Source organism: Oncorhynchus nerka, linkage group LG17 (genome assembly GCF_034236695.1).
Source record: "Oncorhynchus nerka isolate Pitt River linkage group LG17, Oner_Uvic_2.0, whole genome shotgun sequence".
NCBI classification, from domain to species: Eukaryota; Metazoa; Chordata; class Actinopteri; order Salmoniformes; family Salmonidae; genus Oncorhynchus; species Oncorhynchus nerka.
Window position 1 is genome coordinate 11949102 of NC_088412.1, and position 25177 is coordinate 11974278.

General features: G+C 47.3%; 1 protein-coding gene across 1 annotated transcript in view; it reads left to right on the forward strand.

Moving 5' to 3' along the window:
• The window catches only part of LOC115144693 (unconventional myosin-IXAa-like), a 259989-nt gene that overhangs the window by 60919 nt on the left and 173893 nt on the right, over positions 1-25177 (forward strand). The window contains 2 exon segments of the mRNA XM_065002966.1: positions 21274-21368; positions 22572-22634. Of these exon segments, the coding sequence (XP_064859038.1) occupies positions 21274-21368; positions 22572-22634 (158 nt within the window).

The window sequence follows — 25177 nt, forward strand, 5'->3', positions numbered from 1 at the left end:
ATTATTTATTTCAGCTGTTATTTCTTTCATCACATTCCCAGTGGGTCAGAAGTTTACATACACTCAATTAGTATTTGGTAGCATTGCCTTGAAATTGTTTAACTTGGGTCAAACGTTTCGGCTAGCCTTCCACAAGCTTCCCACAATAAGTTGGGTAAATTTTGGCCCATTCCTCCTGACAGAGCTGGTGTAACTGAGTCAGGTTTGTAGGCCTCCTTGCTCGCGCACGCTTTGTCAGTTCTGACCACAAATCTTCTATAGGATTGAGGTCAGGGCTTTGTGATGGCCACTCCATTACCTTGACGTTGTTGTCCTTAAGCCATTTTGCCACAAATTTGGAAGTGTGCTTGGGGTCATTGTCCAGTTGAAAGACCCATTTGCGACCAATCTTTAACTTCCTGACTGATGTCTTGAGATGTTGCTGCAATATATCCACATAATTTTACATCCTCATGATGACATCTATTTTGTGAAGTGCAGCAATCCCTCCTGCATCAAATCACCCCCACAACATGATACTGCCACCCTGTGCTTCATGGTTGGGATGGTGTTCTTCAGCCTGTAAGCCCCCCCTTTTTCCTCCAAACATATGGATGGTCGTTATGGTCAAACAGTTCTATTTTTGTTCCATCAGACCAGAAAAAGTACGATCTTTGTCCCCTTGTGCAGTTGCAAACAATAGTCTGGCTTTTTTTATGGCGGTTTTCGAGCAGTGGCTTCTTCCTTGATGAGAGGCCTTTCAGGTTATGTCGATATTGGACTCGTTTTACTGTGGATATAGACACTTTTGTACCTGTTTCCTCCAGCATCTTCACAAGTTCCTTTGCTGTTGTTCTGGGATTGAGATTTTTATTTCCACTGAATCTCCGTTTCGGTATTGGTTAGACTACAATTACGGTGTGAAAATGCCCCTTAGCCATATTTTCCGTTCCATCCTAACGGAAACCCTGAGGGTTTCATTTTTTGTTTTTCTTGGAATAGAAACACCATAATATTAATCAAATTAATTAAGCTACATTTCTTAATCAATCCCATATACTATGTTCTTACAACAAAAAATAACATCTCTAGTAATGCCAATATTGAAGACTATCAAGTGCTTCTCAAATCTGCGCTCTGGTGGTCAAACTAGCACTAACTCGCTTTAATGGTGAAAATGGCTGACAATTAAATACCCTGCCGTAGAATTCTGCAGCAGCCCGGTGTGCTGCAGTATAACGCAATTTTTATAGGAGGAACCTATACAAAGGGAAGCACAGCCACGAGCTGCCCAGTGACACGAGCCTACCAGACGAGCTAAATTACTTCTATGCTCGCTTCGAGGCAAGTAACACTGAAACATGCATGAGAGCACCAGCTGTTCCAGATGACTGTGTGATCATGCTCTCTGTAGCCGATGTGAGTAAGACCTTTAAACAGGTCAACATTCACAGACAGATTATGTGTACTCCGAGCATGAGCATTTCTTAACTTCATAAAGCATTTATTTTTAAATAAGCCTTCTGATCTGTTTAATTGTAGCACAGTTCAGACTAATGACTTTGAACCTGGAAGGCTTTGATTTGAAGACAACTCCCAAGTCAGACTAACCTCTAACAACTTGGGCTTCATATTTTTTTCTGGGTCTTTCTCAGCCACTCTCTCTCTGTGTCTCTGTGTCTCTGTGTCTCTCTCTCTCTCTCTCTTTCTCTCAAATAAGGCTGAGTGAGTGAGTGAGTGAGTGAGTGAGTGAGTGAGTGAGTGAGTGAGTGAGTGAGTGAGTGAGTGAGTGAGTGAGTGAGTGAGTGAGTGAGTGCGTGCGTGCGTGTTCCATTGCATATGTGTGTGTATTAGCTGATGTCATCAATGTAATGTGGTGTTAGAGATGGGACATGTAGACACTCTGACACTGGGACAGACATGTAGACACTGGGACAGACATGTAGACACTGGGACAGACATGTAGACACTGGGACAGACATGCACTTGCGGACGAGCACACACATACCACAACGCTAATGAGGCAGAAAATGTTCTTAGTGTTTACCACCTGTGTGTGTGTGTGTGTGTGTGTGTGTGTGTGTGTGTGTGTGTGTGTGTGTGTGTGTGTGTGTGTGTGTGAGAGCCTAACAGTACTTCTCGTGGGTGTGTTCCCTCCACTGGTTTGTCCAAAGTCAGACATGAGTAATATGTTTCTCTGGCTTTATACAATGCACTTCCACCCAAGGGGATGGAGTCTACATAACCATACGTATCTATGATGCATTATAAAGTAAATCAACACAGTAGTTTTATTGAAAACCTGTTTTCCTCATATTGTGTCTGAATGTGTGTGTGTTTGTTTGATATCGACTACACTGCAGTCGAACTGCGCAGAATCACCGAAATACAAATCACCTTGCAATAAAAATAGATACTCTTATTAATGTGATCAAGATTAGCGATTCTGCTCCTTGCCTTGCTCAAATTGACCCCCTCAAAACACACTGAACATCTGATGCAGGTTGTAAAACTGTCCCGGCAGGGTTCCCTAAGCTCTACAGTCAGAGTGGCTTCCTGTCTACAGTCTGAGTGGCTTCCTGTCTACAGTCAGAGTGGCTTCCTGTCTTCAGTCAGAGTGGCTTCCTGTCTTCAGTCAGAGTGGCTTCCTGTCTTCAGTCAGAGTGGCTTCCTGTCTTCAGTCAGAGTGGCTTCCTGTCTTCAGTCAGGGTGGCTTCCTGTCTTCAGTCAGAGTGGCTTCCTGTCTACAGTCTGAGTGGCTTCCTGTCTACAGTCTGAGTGGCTTCCTGTCTACAGTCTGAGTAGCTTCCTGTCTACAGTCTGTGGCTTCCTGTCTACAGTCAGGGTGGCTTCCTGTCTTCAGTCAGAGTGGCTTCCTGTCTACAGTCTGAGTGGCTTCCTGTCTACAGTCTGAGTGGCTTCCTGTCTACAGTCTGAGTGGCTTCCTGTCTACAGTCTGAGTGGCTTCCTGTCTACAGTCTGAGTGGCTTCCTGTTTACAGTCTGAGTGGCTTCCTGTCTACAGTCAGGGTGGCTTCCTGTCTACAGTCAGGGTGGCTTCCTGTCTACAGTCAGGGTGGCTTCCTGTTTACAGTCTGAGTGGCTTCCTGTCTACAGTCAGGGTGGCTTCCTGTCTACAGTCAGAGTGGCTTCCTGTCTACAGTCAGGGTGGCTTCCTGTCTACAGTCAGAGTGGCTTCCTGTCTACAGTCAGAGTGGCTTCCTGTCTACAGTCAGAGTGGCTTCCTGTCTACAGTCAGAGTGGCTTCCTGTCTACAGTCAGAGTGGCTTCCTGTCTACAGTCAGAGTGGCTTCCTGTCTACAGTCAGAGTGGCTTCCTGTCTAGTCAGTGGCTTAGAGTGGCTTCCTACAGTCTTCCTGTCTACAGTCAGAGTGGCTTCCTGTCTACAGTCAGAGTGGCTTCCTGTCTACAGTCTGAGTGGTTTCCTGTGAGGTAGAGTGGCTTCCTGTCTACAGTCAGAGTGGTTTCCTGTCTACAGTCTGAGTGTTTTCCTGTGAGGTAGAGTGGCTTCCTGTCTACAGTCTGAGTGTTTTCCAGTGAGGTAGAGTGGCTTCCTGTCTACAGTCAGAGTGGCTTCCTGTCTACAGTCAGAGTGGTTTCCTGTGAGGTAGAGTTGCTTCCTGTCTACAGTCTGAATGTTTTCCTGTGAGGTAGAGTGGCTTCCTGTCTACAGTCAGAGTGGTTTCCTGTCTACAGTCTGAGTTTTTTCCTGTGAGGTAGAGTGGCTTCCTGTCTACAGTCAGAGTGGCTTCCTGTCTACAGTCAGAGTGGCTTCCTGTCTACAGTCAGAATGGTTTCCTGTCTACAGTCAGTGGTTTCCTGTGAGGTAGAGTGGTTTCCTGTCTACAGTCAGAGTGGTTTCCTGTCTACAGTCAGAGTGGTTTCCTGTCTACAGTCAGAGTGGTTTCCTGTCTACAGTCTGAGTGTTTTCCTGTCTACAGTCAGAGTGGTTTCCTGTCTACAGTCAGAGTGGTTTCCTGTCTACAGTCAGAGTGGTTTCCTGTCTACAGTCTGAGTGTTTTCCTGTGAGGTAGAGTGGCTTCCTGTCTACAGTCAGAGTGGCTTCCTGTCTACAGTCAGAGTGGTTTCCTGTGAGGTAAAGTTGCTTCCTGTCTACAGTCTGAATGTTTTCCTGTGAGGTAGAGTGGCTTCCTGTCTACAGTCAGAGTGGTTTCCTGTCTACAGTCTGAGTGGCTTCCTGTCTACAGTCAGAGTGGCTTCCTGTCTACAGTCAGAGTGGCTTCCTGTCTACAGTCAGAGTGGTTTCCTGTCTACAGTCTGAGTGGCTTCCTGTCTACAGTCAGAGTGGCTTCCTGTCTACAGTCAGAGTGGCTTCCTGTCTACAGTCAGAGTGGTTTCCTGTGAGGTAGAGTTGCTTCCTGTCTACAGTCTGAATGTTTTCCTGTGAGGTAGAGTGGCTTCCTGTCTACAGTCAGAGTGGTTTCCTGTCTACAGTCAGAGTGGCTTCCTGTCTACAGTCAGAGTGGCTTCCTGTCTACAGTCAGAGTGACTTCCTGTCTACAGTCTGAGTGGTTTCCTGTGAGGTAGAGTGGCTTCCTGTCTACAGTCAGAGTGGTTTCCTGTCTACAGTCTGAGTGTTTTCCTGTGAGGTAGAGTGGCTTCCTGTCTACAGTCTGAGTGTTTTCCAGTGAGGTAGAGTGGCTTCCTGTCTACAGTCAGAGTGGCTTCCTGTCTACAGTCAGAGTGGTTTCCTGTGAGGTAGAGTTGCTTCCTGTCTACAGTCTGAATGTTTTCCTGTGAGGTAGAGTGGCTTCCTGTCTACAGTCTGAGTGGTTTCCTGTCTACAGTCTGAGTGGCTTCCTGTCTACAGTCAGAGTGGCTTCCTGTCTACAGTCAGAGTGGCTTCCTGTCTACAGTCAGAGTGGCTTCCTGTCTACAGTCAGAGTGGCTTCCTGTCTACAGTCAGAATGGTTTCCTGTCTACAGTCAGTGGTTTCCTGTGAGGTAGAGTGGTTTCCTGTCTACAGTCAGAGTGGTTTCCTGTCTACAGTCAGAGTGGTTTCCTGTCTACAGTCAGAGTGGTTTCCTGTCTACAGTCAGAGTGGTTTCCTGTCTACAGTCAGAGTGGTTTCCTGTCTACAGTCTGAGTGGTTTCCTGTGAGGTAAAGTTGCTTCCTGTCTACAGTCTGAATGTTTTCCTGTGAGGTAGAGTGGCTTCCTGTCTACAGTCAGAGTGGTTTCCTGTCTACAGTCTGAGTGGCTTCTTGTCTACAGTCAGAGTGGCTTCCTGTCTACAGTCAGAGTGGCTTCCTGTCTACAGTCAGAGTGGTTTCCTGTGAGGTAGAGTTGCTTCCTGTCTACAGTCTGAATGTTTTCCTGTGAGGTAGAGTGGCTTCCTGTCTACAGTCAGAGTGGTTTCCTGTCTACAGTCAGAGTGGCTTCCTGTCTACAGTCAGAGTGGCTTCCTGTCTACAGTCAGAGTGGCTTCCTGTCTACAGTCAGAGTGGCTTCCTGTCTACAGTCAGAGTTTTTTCCTGTGAGGTAGAGTGGCTTCCTGTCTACAGTCAGAGTGGCTTCCTGTCTACAGTCAGAGTGGCTTCCTGTCTACAGTCAGAGTGGCTTCCTGTCTACAGTCAGAATGGTTTCCTGTCTACATTCAGTGGTTTCCTGTGAGGTAGAGTGGTTTCCTGTCTACAGTCAGAGTGGTTTCCTGTCTACAGTCAGAGTGGTTTCCTGTCTACAGTCAGAGTGGTTTCCTGTCTACAGTCTGAGTGTTTTCCTGTCTACAGTCAGAGTGGTTTCCTGTCTACAGTCAGAGTGGTTTCCTGTCTACAGTCAGAGTGGTTTCCTGTCTACAGTCTGAGTGTTTTCCTGTGAGGTAGAGTGGCTTCCTGTCTACAGTCAGAGTGGCTTCCTGTCTACAGTCAGAGTGGTTTCCTGTGAGGTAAAGTTGCTTCCTGTCTACAGTCTGAATGTTTTCCTGTGAGGTAGAGTGGCTTCCTGTCTACAGTCAGAGTGGTTTCCTGTCTACAGTCTGAGTGGCTTCCTGTCTACAGTCAGAGTGGCTTCCTGTCTACAGTCAGAGTGGCTTCCTGTCTACAGTCAGAGTGGCTTCCTGTCTACAGTCAGAGTGGCTTCCTGTCTACAGTCAGAGTGGTTTCCTGTGAGGTAGAGTGGCTTCCTGTCTACAGTCAGAGTGGTTTCCTGTGAGGTAGAGTGGCTTCCTGTCTACAGTCAGAGTGGCTTCCTGTCTACAGTCAGAGTGGCTTCCTGTCTACAGTCAGAGTGGCTTCCTGTCTACAGTCAGAGTGGTTTCCTGTCTACAGTCAGAGTGGTTTCCTGTCTACAGTCAGATTGGCTTCCTGTCTACAGTCAGAGTGGTTTCCTGTCTACAGTCTGAGTGTTTTCCTGTGAGGTAGAGTGGCTTCCTATCTACAGTCAGAATGGTTTCCTGTCTACAGTCAGAGTGTTTTCCTTTGAGGTAGAGTGGCTTCCTGTCTACAGTTAGAGTGGTTTCCTGTGAGGTAGAGTGGTTTCCTGTCTACAGTCAGAGTGGTTTCCTGTCTACAGTCAGAGTGGTTTCCTGTCTACAGTCTGAGTGTTTTCCTGTCTACAGTCAGAGTGGTTTCCTGTCTACAGTCAGAGTGGTTTCCTGTCTACAGTCTGAGTGTTTTCCTGTGAGGTAGAGTGGCTTCCTGTCTACAGTCTGAGTGTTTTCCTGTGAGGTAGAGTGGTTTCCTGTCTACAGTCTGAGTGTTTTCCTGTGAGGTAGAGTGGTTTCCTGTCTACAGTCAGAGTGTTTTCCTGTGAGGTAGAGTGGCAGAGGGTGGGTAGGACTCTGAACCACAGGGGTTTCCACCTCTCAGCTTGAGGGGCGTGAGTCACTCCCAATCCCCCAGCAGGCCCCCAGCTTTGACCTGGATCCCCACAGAGGCAAAAACATATCAGGCTCAACAAACTGGCAGGCTTACATGTGGAGGCAGCCAACATCGATCATTTTAGGGACTTGCAGCTTCATTCAAACAGTGGGTGTTATGAATGGGTGGTTACGGTGCATTGGAGGCATTTGTCAAGCCGGTAGGTCACCTGTCACTGTTTTCCAAGGACGTTCGATGTGGAAACGAGGCTAAGAGAAGAAGAGTATGGGGAGAATGAGTTGGAACCAATAGCACCTAGCTAGCAAATGATTCTAGCCAGGACAGGGCTTGACGTTAGCCGCAGTTAGGCACTGAAGTTACACTAGCATTAGCCGCAGTCTAGTAATGGACAGGCTAATTAGCGAGTCAGAATCAATCCTGCTCTCCCTGTCCCCTCGACGCTACTCACCGACACCCCTTACACTAGAGCCACCGCAGTGCACTCAGAGGGTGTGAAATTGTGCTCTTTCTGCAGCGGCAGTCATGCTAACAGGCTAACACCAGTCATGCTAACAGGCTAACACCAGTCATGCTAACAGGCTAACACCAGTCATGCTAACAGGCTAACACCAGTCATGCTAACAGGCTAACACCAAGTGACAGCGTGGAACAGCCCTCGGGGTCATGCTAACAGGCTAACACCAAGTGACAGCGTGGAACAGCCCTCGGGGTCATGCTAACAGGCTAACACCAAGTGACAGCGTGGAACAGCCCTCGGGGCACTGGCTTCAATGACTGAGCTAATGTAGTGCTGGCTAGTAGAGCACTGCCGTTACACAGACACATGTACGTTGAGAGTACAAAACATTAGCCCTCAGAACAGCCACAATTCTTCGGGGCTCTACCAGGTGTTGAAACGGTTCCATAGGGCTGCTGGCCCATTTTGACTCCAATGCTTCCCATAGTTGTGTCAAGTTGGCTGGATGACCTTTGAGTGGTGGATCATTCTTGATCCACACAGGACACTTTTGACCGTGAAAAACCCAGCAGCGGTGCAGTTCTTGACACAACCCAGCAGCGGTGCAGTTCTTGACACAAACCGGTGCGCCTGGCACCTACTACCCAGTTCAAAGGAACTTCAATCTTTTGTCTTGCCCATTCACCCTCTGAATGGCACACATATACAATCCGTCTCAATTGTCTCAAGGCTTAAAAATCCTTCTTTAATAACCTGTCTCCTCCCCTTCATCACTTAACAAGTGACATCAATAAGGGATCATAGCTTTCACCTGGATTCACCTGGTCAGTCTGTTATGCGGCAGGTAGCCTAGTGGTTAGAGCGTTGGGCCAGGAATCGAAAGTTTGCTGGATCGAATCCCCCGAGCTGACAAGGTAAAAATCAGTTGTTCTGCCCCTGAAGAAGGCAGTTAACCCACTATTCCCCTGAACAAGGCAGTTAACCCCTGGCGCCATAAGACGTGGATATCAATTAAGGCAGTCCCCCCCCACCTCTTTAATTCAGAGGGGTTGAGTTAAATGCGTAAGACACATTTCAGTTGAAGGCATTCAGTTGTACAACTGACTAGGTATCTCCCTTTCTATGTGAGTGAATGTGTGTGTACACGTCTGGTTTTCCTCTCTGGTCCCAGTGGAGGTGAATGTTTTTTTTGGAGCTAACCCACTGTGACTCAGCCCCACTCATTGTTCGCACACACGTACAAGTACAAGTACAAGCATGTGAACACGCGTCGGCCACATGCCACACGCACATACTGTACACTCCCAAATATAAAATGTGAGGACATGCTCCTCAGCCACACACATTCACACTCACACTGCTCCTCAGCCACACACATTCACACTCACACTGCTCCTCAGCCACACACATACACACTCACACCACCCCTGAGAGCTGTTCTCACAACCACCCCTCATAGCTGTTCTCACAACCACCCCTCAGAGCTGTTCTCACAACCACCCCTGAGAGCTGTTCTCACAACCACCCCTGAGAGCTGTTCTCACAACAACCCCTGAGAGCTGTTCTCATAACCACCCCTCATAGCTGTTCTCACAACCACCCCTGAGAGCTGTTCTCACAACCACCCCTTATAGCTGTTCTCACAACCACCCCTCATAGCTGTTCTCACAACCACCCCTGAGAGCTGTTCTCACAACCACCCCTGAGAGCTGTTCTCACAACAACCCCTGAGAGCTGTTCTCATAACCACCCCTGAGAGCTGTTCTCATAACCACCCCTGAGAGCTGTTCTCATAACCACCCCTGAGAGCTGTTCTCATAACCACCACTGAGAGCTGTTCTCATAACCACCCCTGAGAGCTGTTCTCATAACCACCCCTCAGAGCTGTTCTCACAACCACCCCTCAGAGCTGTTCTCACAACCACCCCTGAGAGATGTTCTCATAACCAGCCCTCAGAGCTGTTCTCACAACCACCCCTCAGAGCTGTTCTCATAACCACCCCTCATAGCTGTTCTCATAACCACCCCTGAGAGCTGTTCTCACAACCACCCCTGAGAGCTGTTCTCACAACCACCCCTGAGAGCTGTTCTCACAACCACCCCTGAGAGCTGTTCTCACAACCACCCCTGAGAGCTGTTCTCATAACCACCCCTGAGAGCTGTTCTCATAACAACCCCTCATAGCTGTTCTCACAACCAACCCTCAGAGCTGTTCTCACAACCACCCCTCAGAGCTGTTCTCACAACCACCCCTCAGAGCTGTTCTCACAACCACCCCTCAGAGCTGTTCTCACAACCACCCCTCATAGCTGTTCTCACAACCACCCCTCAGAGCTGTTCTCATAACCACCCCTCAGAGCTGTTCTCATAACCACCCCTCAGAGCTGTTCTCATAACAACCCCTCATAGCTGTTCTCACAACCAACCCTCAGAGCTGTTCTCACAACCACTCCTCAGAGCTGTTCTCACAACCACCCCTCAGAGCTGTTCTCACAACCCCCCCTGAGAGCTGTTCTCACAACCCCCCCTCATAGCTGTTCTCACAACCACCCCTCAGAGATGTTCTCACAACCACCCCTCATAGCTGTTCTCATAACAACCCCTGAGAGCTGTTCTCACAACCACCACTGAGAGCTGTTCTCACAACCACCCCTGAGAGCTGTTGACCCCAGGATTTAGTCCATTAGCCTACCATATGAACTTCCTGCTATGAGAGAGTTAGCTGTCTGACTCCCTGTTTGTTTCTCTCACTCATTCTCTCACTCTGTCTGTCTGTCTGTCTGTCTGTCTGTCTGTCTGTCTGTCTGTCTGTCTGTCTGTCTGTCTGTCTGTCTGTCTGTCTGTCTGTCTGTCTCTCACTCTCATTCTCACTCTCACTCTCTCTCACATTCAGTTCAGTTATTGGCATGGGTAACATATGTTAACGTTGTCAAAGCAGTGAAGTAGATCATATACAAAAGTGAAATAAACAATTAAAAATGAACAGTAAACATTACACTCAAAAAAAAAGTTCCCAAATATTAATGACATTTCAAATGTCATATTATGTGTTGTAACGATGTGCAAAAGTACAAAAGGGAAAATAAATCAACGTAAATATAGTTTGGATTTACAATGGTGTTTGTTCTTCACTGGTGGCCCTTTTCTGCTGTGATGGCACACTGTGGTATTTCACCCAGTAGATATGGGAGTTTATCAAAATTGGATTTGTTATCGAATTATTTTTGGGTCTGTGCAATCTGAGGGAAATATGTGTCTCTAATATGATCTAATAAGTTTGTTCTTTGTTATAGAGCCAAAAAGATTGGAGAAGTGGTTTATCCATTTAGGATAGATAACTATTTGTGTTGTTGTTTGTTTAGAGTTTAGAAGTGGTTAGATTCTATGGATTCTTCAATTACATTGAGCTGATTTCTGACATGCTGTTCCTTCTTTTTCCGTAGTGTATTTCTGTATTGTTTTAGCGATTCACCATAGTGAAGGGGTAGGCTCAGGTTTTCTGGGTCTCTATGTTTTTGGTTGGATAGGTTTCTCCATTTCTTTCTTAGGTTTTTGCATTCTTCATCAAACCATTGCATTTGTTGTTGCCTAATTGTTTTTTGGTAGATTTCCACATTACTTTCCTTAAGTATTTGTTAATATTTTTCAGTTCCTTTGGCTTTGATGCCTCATGGTTGACCATAGCTCTGTTCAAGTAGAGTGTTATTTTGCTGTGATCTGATAGGGGTGTCAGTGGACGGACTGTGAACGCTCTGAGAGACTTTGGGTTGAGGTCAGTGATAAAGTAGTCTACAGTACTACTGCCAAGAGATGAGCTATAGGTGTACCTACCATTGCAGTCCCCTCGAAGCCTACCATTGACTATATACACTACCGTTCAGATATTTGGGGTTATTTAGAAATATTCTTATTTTTGAAAGAAAAACTTAAAATAACATTAAATTGTTTAGAAATACAGTGTAGACATTGTTAATGTTGTAAATGACTATTGTAGCTGATTTTTAATGGAATATCTACATAGGCGTACAGAGGCCCATTATCAGCAACCATCACTCCTGTATTCCAATGGCACGTTGTGTTAGCTAATCCAAATTTATCATTTTAAAAGGCTAATTGGTAATTAGAAAACCCTTTTGCAGTTATGTTAACACAGCTGAAAACTGTTGTTCTGAGGCAGAGTTCATCTGTCCAGTTTCTGTGTTCTTTTGCCCATCTTAATCTTTTATTTTTATTGGCCAGTCTGAGATGTGGCTTTTTCTTTGCAACTCTGCCTAGAAGGCCAGCATCCCGGAGTCGTCTCTTCGCTGTTGACGTTGAGACTGGTGTTTTGTGGGTACTATTTAATGAAGCTCTCATCGTTAATGTATGGGGATTCTATTGGGGGATATAGGTAGCACACATGAGAACATTTTTCTCTGTTGAGGTCATTTCTGAATTAATTTCTAGCCAGATATAAAATGTTCCTGTTCCTGTTCCTGGTCTGCTCTATACCAAGTTAGCATACCACCTGAGTCCCTTCCCTGTTTCACACCTGGTAGTGTGGTGGATGGGACTACCAGCGCTCTATACCAAGTTAGCATACCCCCTGAGTCCCTTCCCTGTTTCACACCTGGTAGTTTGGTGGATGGGACTACCAGCTCTCTGTAACCTAGAGGGCAACCAGTGGGTCTGTCTCCTCTATACCAGGTTTCCAGGTAGGATGACAATGTCTGTATTTCTGATTTATTTGATGAAGTCCGGGTTCCTGCTCTTTAGGCCAAAGGCAGATGACCTCAGGCCTTGGATATTCCAGGATGAGATATTCAAGGCTTTGTGTTCCATAAAGTGTCCAATGTTGTTGGTCGTGTGGTTTGGCCTCAGACCAGTAAGTGTGATTAGAGCCTGCTGAGCATCTGGTACATTCCATTGGCTTGGGCTAGTGTAAGAGTGGGTGTTGGGCCTGTTTGTCCGCTCACGGCCTGGGCGTATGTGTGACTTCCATGTTGAGGCGCTCTTTGTGGGGTGCATGGGGTGGGCAGGAGTGGCAAAGATCTGATTTGAGGGGGCCTAATTGGGGTGTGGGATTGGTTGACTTGGGGGGGTGTTGATTGGTTGCGATGTGGCTGGTGGTGTTGTGGTCTGGATGTAGGTCCTCTCGGCGTGGGTCCTCTATGTGTAGGGGGGGAGGGGGGGGGGGGGGCTCCCGCAGGTCTGGGAGAGTGTCTTGCTGGTCTGGGCGGGGTGTCTATTGATCTGTTGCTCCTGTGTGAAGTGTTGGGGCTGCATTTGAGAGCGATGTCCTTTAGATTCCGGGCAAAGGTGGGCACTGCTGCCTTGTAGAGGTGGACCTGGTCATAGAGGCTGTTCAAGTCAAGGGTGGAGTGGTGGGCCAGGTAAACATTTGGTTTTGAGGCACAGTCACTCTGCGTTTACCTGCTGTATGGTAGTCTTTTCGTGGTAGCAGGATGGGGATAACCACTTGTGCGTTGGGAAAGTAGATCACTCCCTTCAGTGCTGCCACCCTACCTGCTGTGTTCTCAGGTGGTTTGTGCCTGTGTGTATTGTTATGTGGCTGGGTGACCCTAGTTGGTCCTCATACAGAAGGTCTAGGGTGTGCTGGGGGTATTATTATGTAGCTGGGTAGTTGGTCCTCAGATAGAAGGTCTAAGGTGCTGGGTATATTATTATGTAGCTGGGTGTATTATTATGTAGCTGGGTAGTTGGTCCTCAGATAGAAGGTCTAGGGTGCTGGGTATATTATTATGTAGCTGGGTAGTTGGTCCTCAGACAGAAGGTCTAGGGTGTGCTGGGTGGGTGAACCTAGGTGGTCCTCAGACAGAAGGTCTAGGGTGTGCTGGGTGGGTGAACCTAGTTGGTCCTCAGATAGAAGGTCTATGGTGTGCTGGGGATATTATTATGTGGCTGGGTAGTTGGTCCTCAGACAGAAGGTCTAGGGTGTGCTGGGGATATTATTATGTGGCTGGGTAGTTAGTCCTCAGACAGAAGGTCTAGGGTGTGCTGGGGATATTATTATGTGGCTGGGTAGTTGGTCCTCAGACAGAAGGTCTAGGGTGTGCTGGGGATATTATTATGAGGCTGGGTGTATTATTATGTAGCTGGGTAGTTGGTCCTCAGATAGAAGGTCTAGGGTGCTGGGTATATTATTATGTGGCTGGGGGTATTATTATGTGGCTGGGGATATTATTATGTAGCTGGGTAATTGGTCCTCAGACAGAAGGTCTAGGGTGTGCTGGGGATATTATTATGAGGCTGGGTGTATTATTATGTAGCTGGGTAGTTGGTCCTCAGATAGAAGGTCTAGGGTGCTGGGTATATTATTATGTAGCTGGGTAGTTGGTCCTCAGACAGAAGGTCTAGGGTGTGATGGGTGTATTATTATGTGGCTGGGTAGTTGGTCCTCAGACAGAAGGTCTAGGGTGTGCTGGGTATATTATTATGTGGCTGGGGGTATTATTATGTGGCTGGGTAGTTGGTCCTGAGACAGAAGGTCTAGGGTGTGCTGGGTATATTATTATGTGGCTGGGGGTATTATTATGTGGCTGGGTAGTTGGTCCTCAGACAGAAGGTCTAGGGTGTGCTGGGTGTATTATTATGTAGCTGGGTAGTTGGTCCTCAGATAGAAGGTACAGGGTGTGATGGGTGTATTATTATGTAGCTGGGTAGTTGGTCCTCAGATAGAAGGTACAGGGTGTGATGGGTGTATTATTATGTGGCTGGGTAGTTGGTCCTCAGACAGAAGGTCTAGGGTGCTGGGTATATTATTATGTGGCTGGGGGTATTATTATGTGGCTGGGTAGTTGGTCCTCAGACAGAAGGTCTAGGGTGTGCTGGGTGTATTATTATGTAGCTGGGTAGTTGGTCCTCAGACAGAAGGTCTAGGGTGTGCTGCGGATATTATTATGTAGCCGGGTAGTTGGTCCTCAGACAGAAGGTCTAGGGTGTGCTAGGGATATTATTATGTGGCTGGGGTATTATTATGTGGCTGGGTAGTTGGTCCTCAGACAGAAGGTCTAGGGTGTGCTGGGTATATTATTATGTGGCTGGGGGTATTATTATGTGGCTGGGTAGTTGGTCCTCAGATAGAAGGTACAGGGTGTGATGGGTGTATTATTATGTGGCTGGGTAGTTGGTCCTCAGACAGAAGGTCTAGGGTGCTGGGTATATTATTATGAGGCTGGGTGTATTATTATGTAGCTGGGTAGTTGGTCCTCAGATAGAAGGTCTAGGGTGCGCTGGGGATATTATTATGTGGCTGGGTAGTTGGTCCTCAGATAGAAGGTACAGGGTGTGATGGGTGTATTATTATGTGGCTGGGTAGTTGGTCCTCAGACAGAAGGTCTAGGGTGTGCTGGGTATATTATTATGTGGCTGGGGATATTATTATGTGGCTGGGTAATTGGTCCTCAGGCAGAAGGTCTAGGGTGTGATGGGTGTATTATTATGTGGCTGGGTAGTTGGTCCTCAGACAGAAGGTCTAGGGTGTGCTGGGTATATTATTATGTGGCTGGGGGTATTATTATGTGGCTGGGTAGTTGGTCCTCAGACAGAAGGTCTAGGGTTTGCTGGGTATATTATTATGTGGCTGGGTAGTTGGTCCTCAGACAGAAGGTCTAGGGTGTGCTGGGTATATTATTATGTGGCTGGGGGTATTATTATGTGGCTGGGTAGTTGGTCCTCAGACAGAAGGTCTAGGGTGTGCTGGGTGTATTATTATGTAGCTGGGTAGTTGGTCCTCAGATAGAAGGTACAGGGTGTGGTGGGTGTATTATTATGTAGCTGGGTAGTTGGTCCTCAGATAGAAGGTACAGGGTGTGATGGGTGTATTATTATGTGGCTGGGTAGTTGGTCCTCAGACAGAAGGTCTAGGGTGCTGGGTATATTATTATGTGGCTGGGGGTATTATTATGTGGCTGGGTAGTTGGTCCTCAGACAGAAGGTCTAGGGTGCTGGGTATATTATTATGTGGCTGGGGGTATTATTATGTGGCTGGGTAGTTGGTCCTCAGACAGAAGGTCTAGGGTGCTGGGTATATTATTATGTGGCTGGGGGTATTATTATGTGGCTGGGTAGTTGGTCCTCAGATAGAAGGTACAGGGTGTGATGGGTGTATTATTATGTGGCTGGGTAGTTGGTCCTCAGACAGAAGGTCTAGGGTGCTGGGTATATTATTATGAGGCTGAGTGTATTATTATGTAGCTGGGTAGTTGGTCCTCAGATAGAAGGTCTAGGGTGCGCTGGGGATATTATTATGTGGCTGGGTAGTTGGTCCTCAGATAGAAGGTCTAGGGTGCTGGGTATATTATTATGTAGCTGGGTAGTTGGTCCTCAGACAGAAGGTCTAGGGTGCTGGGTATATTATTATGTAGCTGGGTAGTTGGTCCTCAGACAGAAGGTTTAGAGTGTGCTAGGGATATTATTATGTGGCTGGGGTATTATTATGTGGCTGGGTAGTTGGTCCTCAGACAGAAGGTCTAGGGTGTGCTGGGTGTATTATTATGTAGCTGGGTAGTTGGACCTCAGACAGAAGGTCTAGGGTGTGCTGGGGATATTATTATGTGGCTGGGGATATTATTATGTGGCTGGGTAGTTGGTCCTCAGACAGAAGGTCTAGGGTGTGCTGGGGATATTATTATGTAGCCGGGTAGTTGGTCCTCAGACAGAAGGTCTAGGGTGTGCTGGGTATATTATTATGTGGCTGGGGGTATTATTATGTGGCTGGGTAGTTGGTCCTCAGACAGAAGGTCTAGGGTGTGCTGGGTATATTATTATGTGGCTGTGGGTATTATTATGTGGCTGGGTAGTTGGTCCTCAGACAGAAGGTCTAGGGTGTGCTGGGTGTATTATTATGTAGCTGGGTAGTTGGTCCTCAGATAGAAGGTACAGGGTGTGATGGATGTATTATTATGTGGCTGGGTAGTTGGTCCTCAGACAGAAGGTCTAGGGTGCTGGGTATATTATTATGTGGCTGGGGGTATTATTATGTGGCTGGGTAGTTGGTCCTCAGACAGAAGGTCTAGGGTGTGCTGGGTATATTATTATGTGGCTGGGGTATTATTATGTGGCTGGGTAGTTGGTCCTCAGACAGAAGGTACAGGGTGTGCTGGGTGTATTATTATGTAGCTGGGTAGTTGGACCTCAGACAGAAGGTACAGGGTGTGCTGGGTGTATTATTACGTAGCTGGGTAGTTGGTCCTCAGATAGAAGGTACAGGGTGTGATGGGTGTATTATTATGTGGCTGGGTAGTTGGTCCTCAGACAGAAGGTCTAGGGTGTTGGGTATATTATTATGAGGCTGGGTGTATTATTATGTAGCTGGGTAGTTGGTCCTCAGATAGAAGGTACAGGGTGTGATGGGTGTATTATTATGTGGCTGGGTAGTTGGTCCTCAGACAGAAGGTCTAGGGTGTGCTGGGTATATTATTATGTGGCTGGGGGTATTATTATGTGGCTGGGTAGTTGGTCCTCAGATAGAAGGTCTAGGGTGTGATGGGTGTATTATTATGTGGCTGGGTAGTTGGTCATCAGACAGAAGGTCTAGGGTGTGCTGGGTATATTATTATGTGGCTGGGGGTATTATTATGTGGCTGGGTAGTTGGTCCTCAGATAGAAGGTCTAGGGTGTGCTGGGTGTATTATTATGTAGCTGGGTAGTTGGACCTCAGACAGAATGTCTAGGGTGTGCTGGGTATATTATTATGTGGCTGGGGGTATTATTATGTGGCTGGGTAGTTGGTCCTCAGACAGAAGGTCTAGGGTGTGCTGGGTATATTATTATGTGGCTGGGGTATTATTATGTGGCTGGGTAGTTGGTCCTCAGACAGAAGGTCTAGGGTGTGCTGGGTATATTATTATGTGGCTGGGGGTATTATTATGTGGCTGGGTAGTTGGTCCTCAGATAGAAGGTCTAGGGTGTGCTGGGTATATTATTATGTGGCTGGGGGTATTATTATGTGGCTGGGTAGTTGGTCCTCAGATAGAAGGTCTAGGGTGTGCTGGGTGTATTATTATGTAGCTGGGTAGTTGGACCTCAGACAGAATGTCTAGGGTGTGCTGGGTATATTATTATGTGGCTGGGGATATTATTATGTGGCTGGGTAGTTGGTCCTCAGATAGAAGGTACAGGGTGTGATGGGTGTATTATTATGTGGCTGGGTAGTTGGTCCTCAGATAGAAGGTACAGGGTGCGCTGGGGATATTATTATGTGGCTGGGTGTTGTTGTGCTGGACTGTTGTCTGGGTCTGTGCTGACTGGAGTGTAATCACCTGCTGTCTCTCTCGCTCGCTCTCTCTCTCTGTCTCTCTCACTGTCTCGCTGTGTCTCTCTCTCTCTCTGTTTCTCTGTATCTCTCTCTCTCTCTGTCTCTCTTACTGTCTCACTGTGTTTTTCTCTCTCTCTGTTTCTCTGTATCTCTCTCTCTCTCTGTCTCTCTTACTGTCTCGCTGTGTCTCTCTCTCTCTCTCTCTGTTTCTCTGTATCTCTCTCTCTCTCTGTCTCTCTCACTGTCTCGCTGTGTCTCTCTCTCTCTCTGTTTCTCTGTATCTCTCTTACTGTCTCACTGTGTTTTTCTCTCTCTCTGTTTCTCTGTATCTCTCTCTCTCTCTGTCTCTCTCACTGTCTCGCTGTCTCTCTCTCTCTCTCTCTGTTTCTCTGTATCTCTCTCTCTCTCTGTCTCTCTTACTGTCTCACTGTGTTTTTCTCTCTCTCTGTTTCTCTGTATCTCTCTCTCTCTCTGTCTCTCTTACTGTCTCGCTGTGTCTCTCTCTCTGTTTCTCTGTATCTCTCTCTCTCTCTGTCTCTCTTACTGTCTCACTGTGTTTTTCTCTCTCTCTGTTTCTCTGTATCTCTCTCTCTCTCTGTCTCTCTTACTGTCTCGCTGTGTCTCTCTCTCTCTGTTTCTCTGTATCTCTCTCTCTCTCTGTCTCTCTTACTGTCTCGCTGTGTCTCTCTCTCTCTCTCTCTGTTTCTCTGTATCTCTCTCTCTCTCTGTCTCTCTTACTGTCTCACTGTGTTTTTCTCTCTCTCTGTTTCTCTGTATCTCTCTCTCTCGCTGTCTCTCTCGCTCTCTGTCTCTCTGTATGTATCTCTCTCTCGTGGTCTCTCTCTGTCTCTCTCTCCGTCTCTCTGTCTCTCTCTCTCTCTCTCTCTGTCTCTCTGTGTCTCCCTCTCTGTGTCTCCCTCTCTGTGTCTCCCTCTCTCTGTCTCCCTCTCTCTGTCTCCCTCTCTCTGTCTCTCTCTCTCTCTGTCTCTCTCTCTCTGTCTTTCTCTCTCTGTCTCTCTCTCGCTCTCTTTGTCTCTCTCTCTGTCTCTCTGTATGTATCTCTCTCTCTCTGTCTCTCTCTGTCTCTCTGTCTCTCTCTGTCTCTTTGTATGTATCTCTCTCTCTATCTCTCTCAGTCTCTCTGTATGTATCTCTCACTCGCTGTCTCTCTGTCTCTCTCTCGCTCTCTGTCTCTCCCTCCCTATGTTTCAGGGGCCAGTTCAGAATAAAACTGGCTTGGTTACTTGGTTGGTTGGTTGCCTCCAGTGCAGGACTGTACAAGGTTCCAGCTCATAAAGTGCCAATTGAAATCTGTACTCCAGGAATGCTCCTGCTAAATTACCATTATATAATCTACAGCACTGGGGGGAGGGAGGGAGGGAGAGGGAGGGAGGAGGGAGAGGGAGGGAGAGAGAGAGGGGAGAGGGAGGGGGAGAGGGTGCGAGGGAGGGTGGGAGGGAGGGAGGGTGGAAGGGAGCTGAGTATCTGAGTGGAGCGGAGCTGGAGTGGAGCGTTCCCAATTTGACTGGAGCACAGAGTGAGATTCCCAAAGGCTGGAGCGTCTGCCTTCTAGCCCATGAGCTCTCACTTCACCAGCTCAGGACACGCCCGGCCCAGCATGCATTTCTAGTCTACTTGTGTGCTGCTATAGCCCCTTTCTTTAGCTACTGTCATGGAGTTCACTAAATATTTTCATTACGAAACTGATAAAACACACAGGTGCTAAATCAAGGTGACTTACAAAGATGAGGACCAATAGCAAGAGAGGGAGTGAAGTGATGTCGTGTCCACAACTAAAGAATCATTGTGGATTCTGAAAAGACACGTGTCCCAAAAGCATGATGGTGTACTCACTGTGTGATCAAAGAAAGGAACGAGCTGGGTAGCTAATTAAGTGTGTCATTGTAGCAAAAAATATGATCTCTTAAAAATGTCCTTCATTTTTGTTATATTATCTATACAATAGGCCATAATTGATTTTGGCCCAGTAGGCCTGACATATTCCAACATTCAATTTTGATTGGGTTATTCAGCCCAAAAACCTACCTTTAGAAAAACAGATAGCAGAGCCATACATAATGGGTATTAGGATCTGTGGTGAATGATGATTGACTCTGTGTACAGTGTACTGTACTCCCTGACTCAGTGTACTGTACTCCCTGACTCTGTGTACTGTACTCCCTGACTCTGTACTGTACTCCCTGACGCTGAGACCTGTACTCCCTGACTCAGTGTACTGTACTCCCTGACTCTGAGACCTGTACTCCCTGACTCTGTGTACTGTACTCCCTGACTCTGTGTACTGTACTCCCTGACTCAGTGTACTGTACTCCCTGACTCAGTGTACTGTACTCCCTGACTCTGAGACCTGCACACCCTGACTCTGTGTACTGTACTCCCTGACGCTGAGACCTGTACTCCCTGACGCTGAGACCTGTACTCCCTGACGCTGAGACCTGTACTCCCTGACTCTGTGTACTGTACTCCCTGACTCTGTGTACTGTACTCCCTGACTCAGTGTACTGTACTCCCTGACTCTGAGACCTGTACTCCCTGACTCTGTGTACTGTACTCCCTGACTCTGAGACCTGTACTCCCTGACTCAGTGTACTGTACTCCCTGACTCAGTGTACTGTACTCACTGACTCAGTGTACTGTACTCCCTGACTCAGTGTACTGTACTCCCTGACTCTGAGACCTGTACTCCCTGACTCTGAGACCTGTACTCCCTGACTCAGTGACCTGTACTCCCTGACTCTGTGTACTGTACTCCCTGACTCAGTGTACTGTACTCCCTGACTCTGAGACCTGTACTCCCTGACTCTGTGTACTGTACTCCCTGACTCTGAGACCTGTACTCCCTGACTCAGTGTACTGTACTCCCTGACTCAGTGTACTGTACTCCCTGACTCAGTGTACTGTACTCCCTGACTCTGAGACCTGTACTCCCTGACTCTGAGACCTGTACTCCCTGACTCTGAGACCTGTACTCCCTGACTCTGAGACCTGTACTCCCTGACTCTGTGTACTGTACTCCCTGACTCAGTGTATTGTACTCCCTGACTCACTGTACTGTACTCCCTGACTCTGAGACCTGTACTCCCTGACTCAGTGTACTGTACTCCCTGACTCTGAGACCTGTACTCCCTGACTCTGTGTACTGTACTCCCTGACTCAGTGTATTGTACTCCCTGACTCACTGTACTGTACTCCCTGACTCTGAGACCTGTACTCCCTGACTCAGTGTACTGTACTCCCTGACTCTGAGACCTGTACTCCCTGACTCTGAGACCTGTACTCCCTGACTCTGAGTACTGTACTCCCTGACTCAGTGTACTGTACTCCCTGACTCTGTGTACTGTACTCCCTGACTCTGTGTACTGTACTCCCTGACTCAGTGTACTGTACTCCCTGACTCAGTGTACTGTACTCCCTGACTCTTGAGACCTGGCCAAGAGTCCGTACACTAGTGGCTCAGATGAAATCATTTATGTACCAATGTTTTGACAGGCAGTGGTCTTCATCAGGGTTCTGTTAGTTCAACCTTTGCCATGACGTTACAGCTCAGTGGTGTGTTTTTATGCATTCATTGTAATTGTAATAATTCATTGATTGATATACTTTTTTTTGATAGCCTTTTACCTTCTTTTGAAATTATTGTATTTCCTCACATGTACAACGATTTTTAAATAAACCTAAATGTATCTCCTCTTCTCTCCAGGCATTCGGGAACGCCAAGACGGCTCACAACGACAACTCCAGCCGTTTTGGGAAGTTCATCCAGGTCAACTACCAGGAGAGTGGCACCGTCCGAGGGTGAGAGAGACCGCTACACCTCCTTTATCCATCTGGACCTCCCTTCCTCTTTCATTCCTCTCTGTTTCTCTGCTGTGTGTCTTTCCCTCTGTCTCTCTCCCTCTGTGTCTCTCTCTCTCCCTCTGTGTCTCTCTCTCCCTCTGTGTCTCTCTCTCCCTCTGTGTCTCTCTCTCCCTCTGTGTCTCTCTCTCCCTCTGTGTCTCTGTTTCCCTCTGTGTCTCTGTTTCCCTCTGTGTCTCTCTCTCCCTCTGTGTCTCTCTCCCTCTGTCTCTCTCTCCCTCTGTGTCTCTCTCTCTCCCTCTGTGTCTCTCTCTCCCTCTGTGTCTCTCTCTCCCTCTGTGTCTCTCTCTCCCTCTGTGTCTCTCTCTCCCTCTGTGTCTCTCTCTCCCTCTGTGTCTCTGTCCCCCTCTGTGTCTCTCTCTCCCTCTGTGTCTCTCTCTCCCTCTGTGTCTCTCTCTCCCTCTGTGTCTCTCTCTCCCTCTGTGTCTCTCTCTCCCTCTGTGTCTCTGTTTCCCTCTGTGTCTCTGTTTCCCTCTGTGTCTCTCTTTCCCTCTGTGTCTCTCTCTCCCTCTGTGTCTCTCTCTCCCTCTGTGTCTCTCTCTCCCTCTGTGTCTCTGTTTCCCTCTGTGTCTCTCTCTCCCTCTGTGTCTCTGTTTCCCTCTGTGTCTCTCTTTCCCTCTGTGTCTCTCTCTCCCTCTGTGTCTCTCTCTCCCTCTGTGTCTCTCTCTCCCTCTGTGTCTCTCTCTCCCTCTGTGTCTCTGTCCCCCTCTGTGTCTCTCTCTCCCTCTGTGTCTCTGTTTCCCTCTGTGTCTCTCTCTCCCTCTGTCTCTCTCTCCCTCTGTCTCTCTCTCCCTCTGTGTCTCTCTCTCCCTCTGTGTCGCTCTCTCCCTCTGTGTCTCTGTTTCCCTCTGTGTCTCTGTTTCCATCTGTGTCTCTCTCTCCCTCTTGTCTCTCTCTCCCTCTGTGTCTCTCTCTCCCTCTGTGTCTCTCTCTCCCTCTGTGTCTCTCTCTCCCTCTGTGTCTCTCTCTCCCTCTGTGTCTCTGTTTCCCTCTGTGTCTCTCTCTCCCTCTGGGTCTCTCTCTCCCTCTGTCTCTCTCTCCCTCTGTGTCTCTGTTTCCCTCTGTGTCTCTGTTTCCATCTGTGTCTCTGTTCGAAACTCTGTAGAAAGTGTCTCTTGTCTAAAGTCATTCCTGTGTTGACAGAGCGTATGTGGAGAAGTACCTTCTGGAGAAGTCACGCCTGGTCTACCAGGAGCACAATGAAAGGTGAGGGGGAATTAGAAAACTGTTTTCTGTCTTGGTAGAGCAGTGCCAGGATAGTGGGTTAGATTCCAGAGTCCACCCATATGGAGAGAGAAATGATTCACGCATGACTGTAAGTCGCTTTGGTGTCGTTCCATGTCATTTGCGGTACCTGGTTCGAATCCAGGCTGTATCTCACCCGGACGTGATTGGGAGTCCTATAGGGCCCGGCGCACAATTGGCCCAGTGTTGTCCGGGTTAGGCCGTTATTGTAAATGAGAATTTGTTCTGAACTGACTTGCCTAGTTAAATAAAAAGATATATATAAAAGACCTTCATTACAGTTCCTTCGGAAATGACCAGCCATGAGACCTATTATCGCAGATGGTTCTGAAATCGTTTCCCGAGTTAGAAACAGATACGATAAGCATTCCAGAAACATTATTTTGTTTAAGTATAATTTGATCCCTGAAAAATAAAACTAATCACCCAAATCTGTAATTTTAATTTATAGGATTCATATAATATTCAATAAATATACAGAGCATTCAGAAAGTATTCAGACCCCTTCACTTTTTCCACATTTTGTTACGTTACAGCCTTATTCTAAAATGGATTTAAAAAAAAAATTCCTAATCAATCTACACACAATATCCCATAATCACAAAGCAAAAAGAGGTTTTTAGAAATCATTGCAAATGTATTAAAAATTAAAACCTGATACCTTATTTATATAAGTATTCAGACTCTTTGCTATGAGACTCGAAATTGAGCTCAGGTGCATCCAGTTTCCACTGATCATCCTTGAGATGTTTCTACAACTTGATTGGAGTCCACCTGTGGTAAATTCAATTGATTGGACATGATTTGGAAAGGCACACACCTCTCTATATAAGGTCCCACAGTTGACAGTGCATGTCAGAGCAAAAACCAAGCCATGAGGCCAAAGGAGTTGTCCATAGAGCTCAGAGACAGGATTGTGTCGAGGCACAGATCTGGGGAAGGGTACCAAAACAATTCTGCAGCATTTAAGGTCCCCAAGAACACAGTGGCCTCCATCATTCTTAAATGGAAGAAGTTTGGAACCACCAAGACTCTTCCTAGAGCTGACCGCCCGGCCAAACTGAGCAAATGGGTGAGAAGGGCCTTGGTCAGGGAGGTGACCAAGCACCCAATGGTCACTCTGACAGAGCTCCGGAGTTCCTCTGTGCAGATGGGAGAACCTTCCAGAAGGACAACCATCTCTGCAGCACTCCACCAATCAGGCCTTTATGGTAGAGTGGCCAGACGGAAGCCACTCCTCTGTAAAAGGCATATGACAGCCCGCTTGGAGTTTGTCAAAAGGTACCGTAGGGACTCTCAGACCACGAGAAACAAGATTTTCATATCTTATGAAACCAAGATTGAACTCTTTGGCCTAAATACCAAGTGTCACATCTGGAGGAAACCTGAACCATTCCTACGGTGAAGCATGTTGGTGACAGCATCATCCTTTGGGGATGTTTTTCAGTGGCAGGGACTGGGAGACTAGTCAGGATTGAGGGAAAGATGAACGGAGCAGAGTACAGAGAGATCCTTGATGAAGAGCACTCAGGACTGAAGGTTCACCTTCCAATCGGACAACGACCCTAAGCTCACAGCCAAGGCGACGCAGGAGTGGCTTTGGGACAAGTCTCTGAATGTCCTTGAGTGGCCCAGCCAGAGCCCGAACTTGAACCCGATCGAATATCTCTAGAGAGACCTGAAAATAGCTGTGCAGCGACGCTCCCCATCCAACCTGACAGAGCTTGAGAGGATCTGCAGAGAAGAATGGGAAAAACTCCCCAAATGCAGGTGTGCCAAGCTTGTCCAGTCATACCCATGACGACTCGAGGCTATAATCGTTGCCAAAGGCGCTTCAATAAAGTACTGAGTAAAGGGTCTGAACACTTATGTACAGTGCCTTGCGAAAGTATTCGGCCCCCTTGAACTTTGCGACCTTTTGCCACATTTCAGGCTTCAAACATAAAGATATAAAACTGTATTTTTTTGTGAAGAATCAACAACAAGTGGGACACAATCATGAAGTGGAACGACATTTATTGGATATTTCAAACTTTTTTAACAAATCAAAAACTGAAAAATTGGGCGTGCAAAATTAAGAAGAATCGGCTCCAGTGGGCACAACATCACCGGGTTCCGCTCCTATCCGCTAAAAACAAGAAGAAGAAGCGGCTCCAGTGAGCACGACATCACCGGGTTCCGCTCCTATCAGCTAAAAACAAGAAGAAGAATCGGCTCCAGTGGGCACAACATCACCGGGTTCCGCTCCTATCAGCTAAAAACAAGAAGAAGAATCGGCTCCAGTGGGCACAACATCACCGGGTTCCGCTCCTATCAGCTAAAAACAAGAAGAAGAATCGGCTCCAGTGGGCACAACATCACCGGGTTCCGCTCCTATCAGCTAAAAACAAGAAGAAGAATCGGCTCCAGTGGGCACAACATCACCGGGTTCCGCTCCTATCAGCTAAAAACAAGAAGAAGAATCGGCTCCAGTGGGCACAACATCACCGGGTTCCGCTCCTATC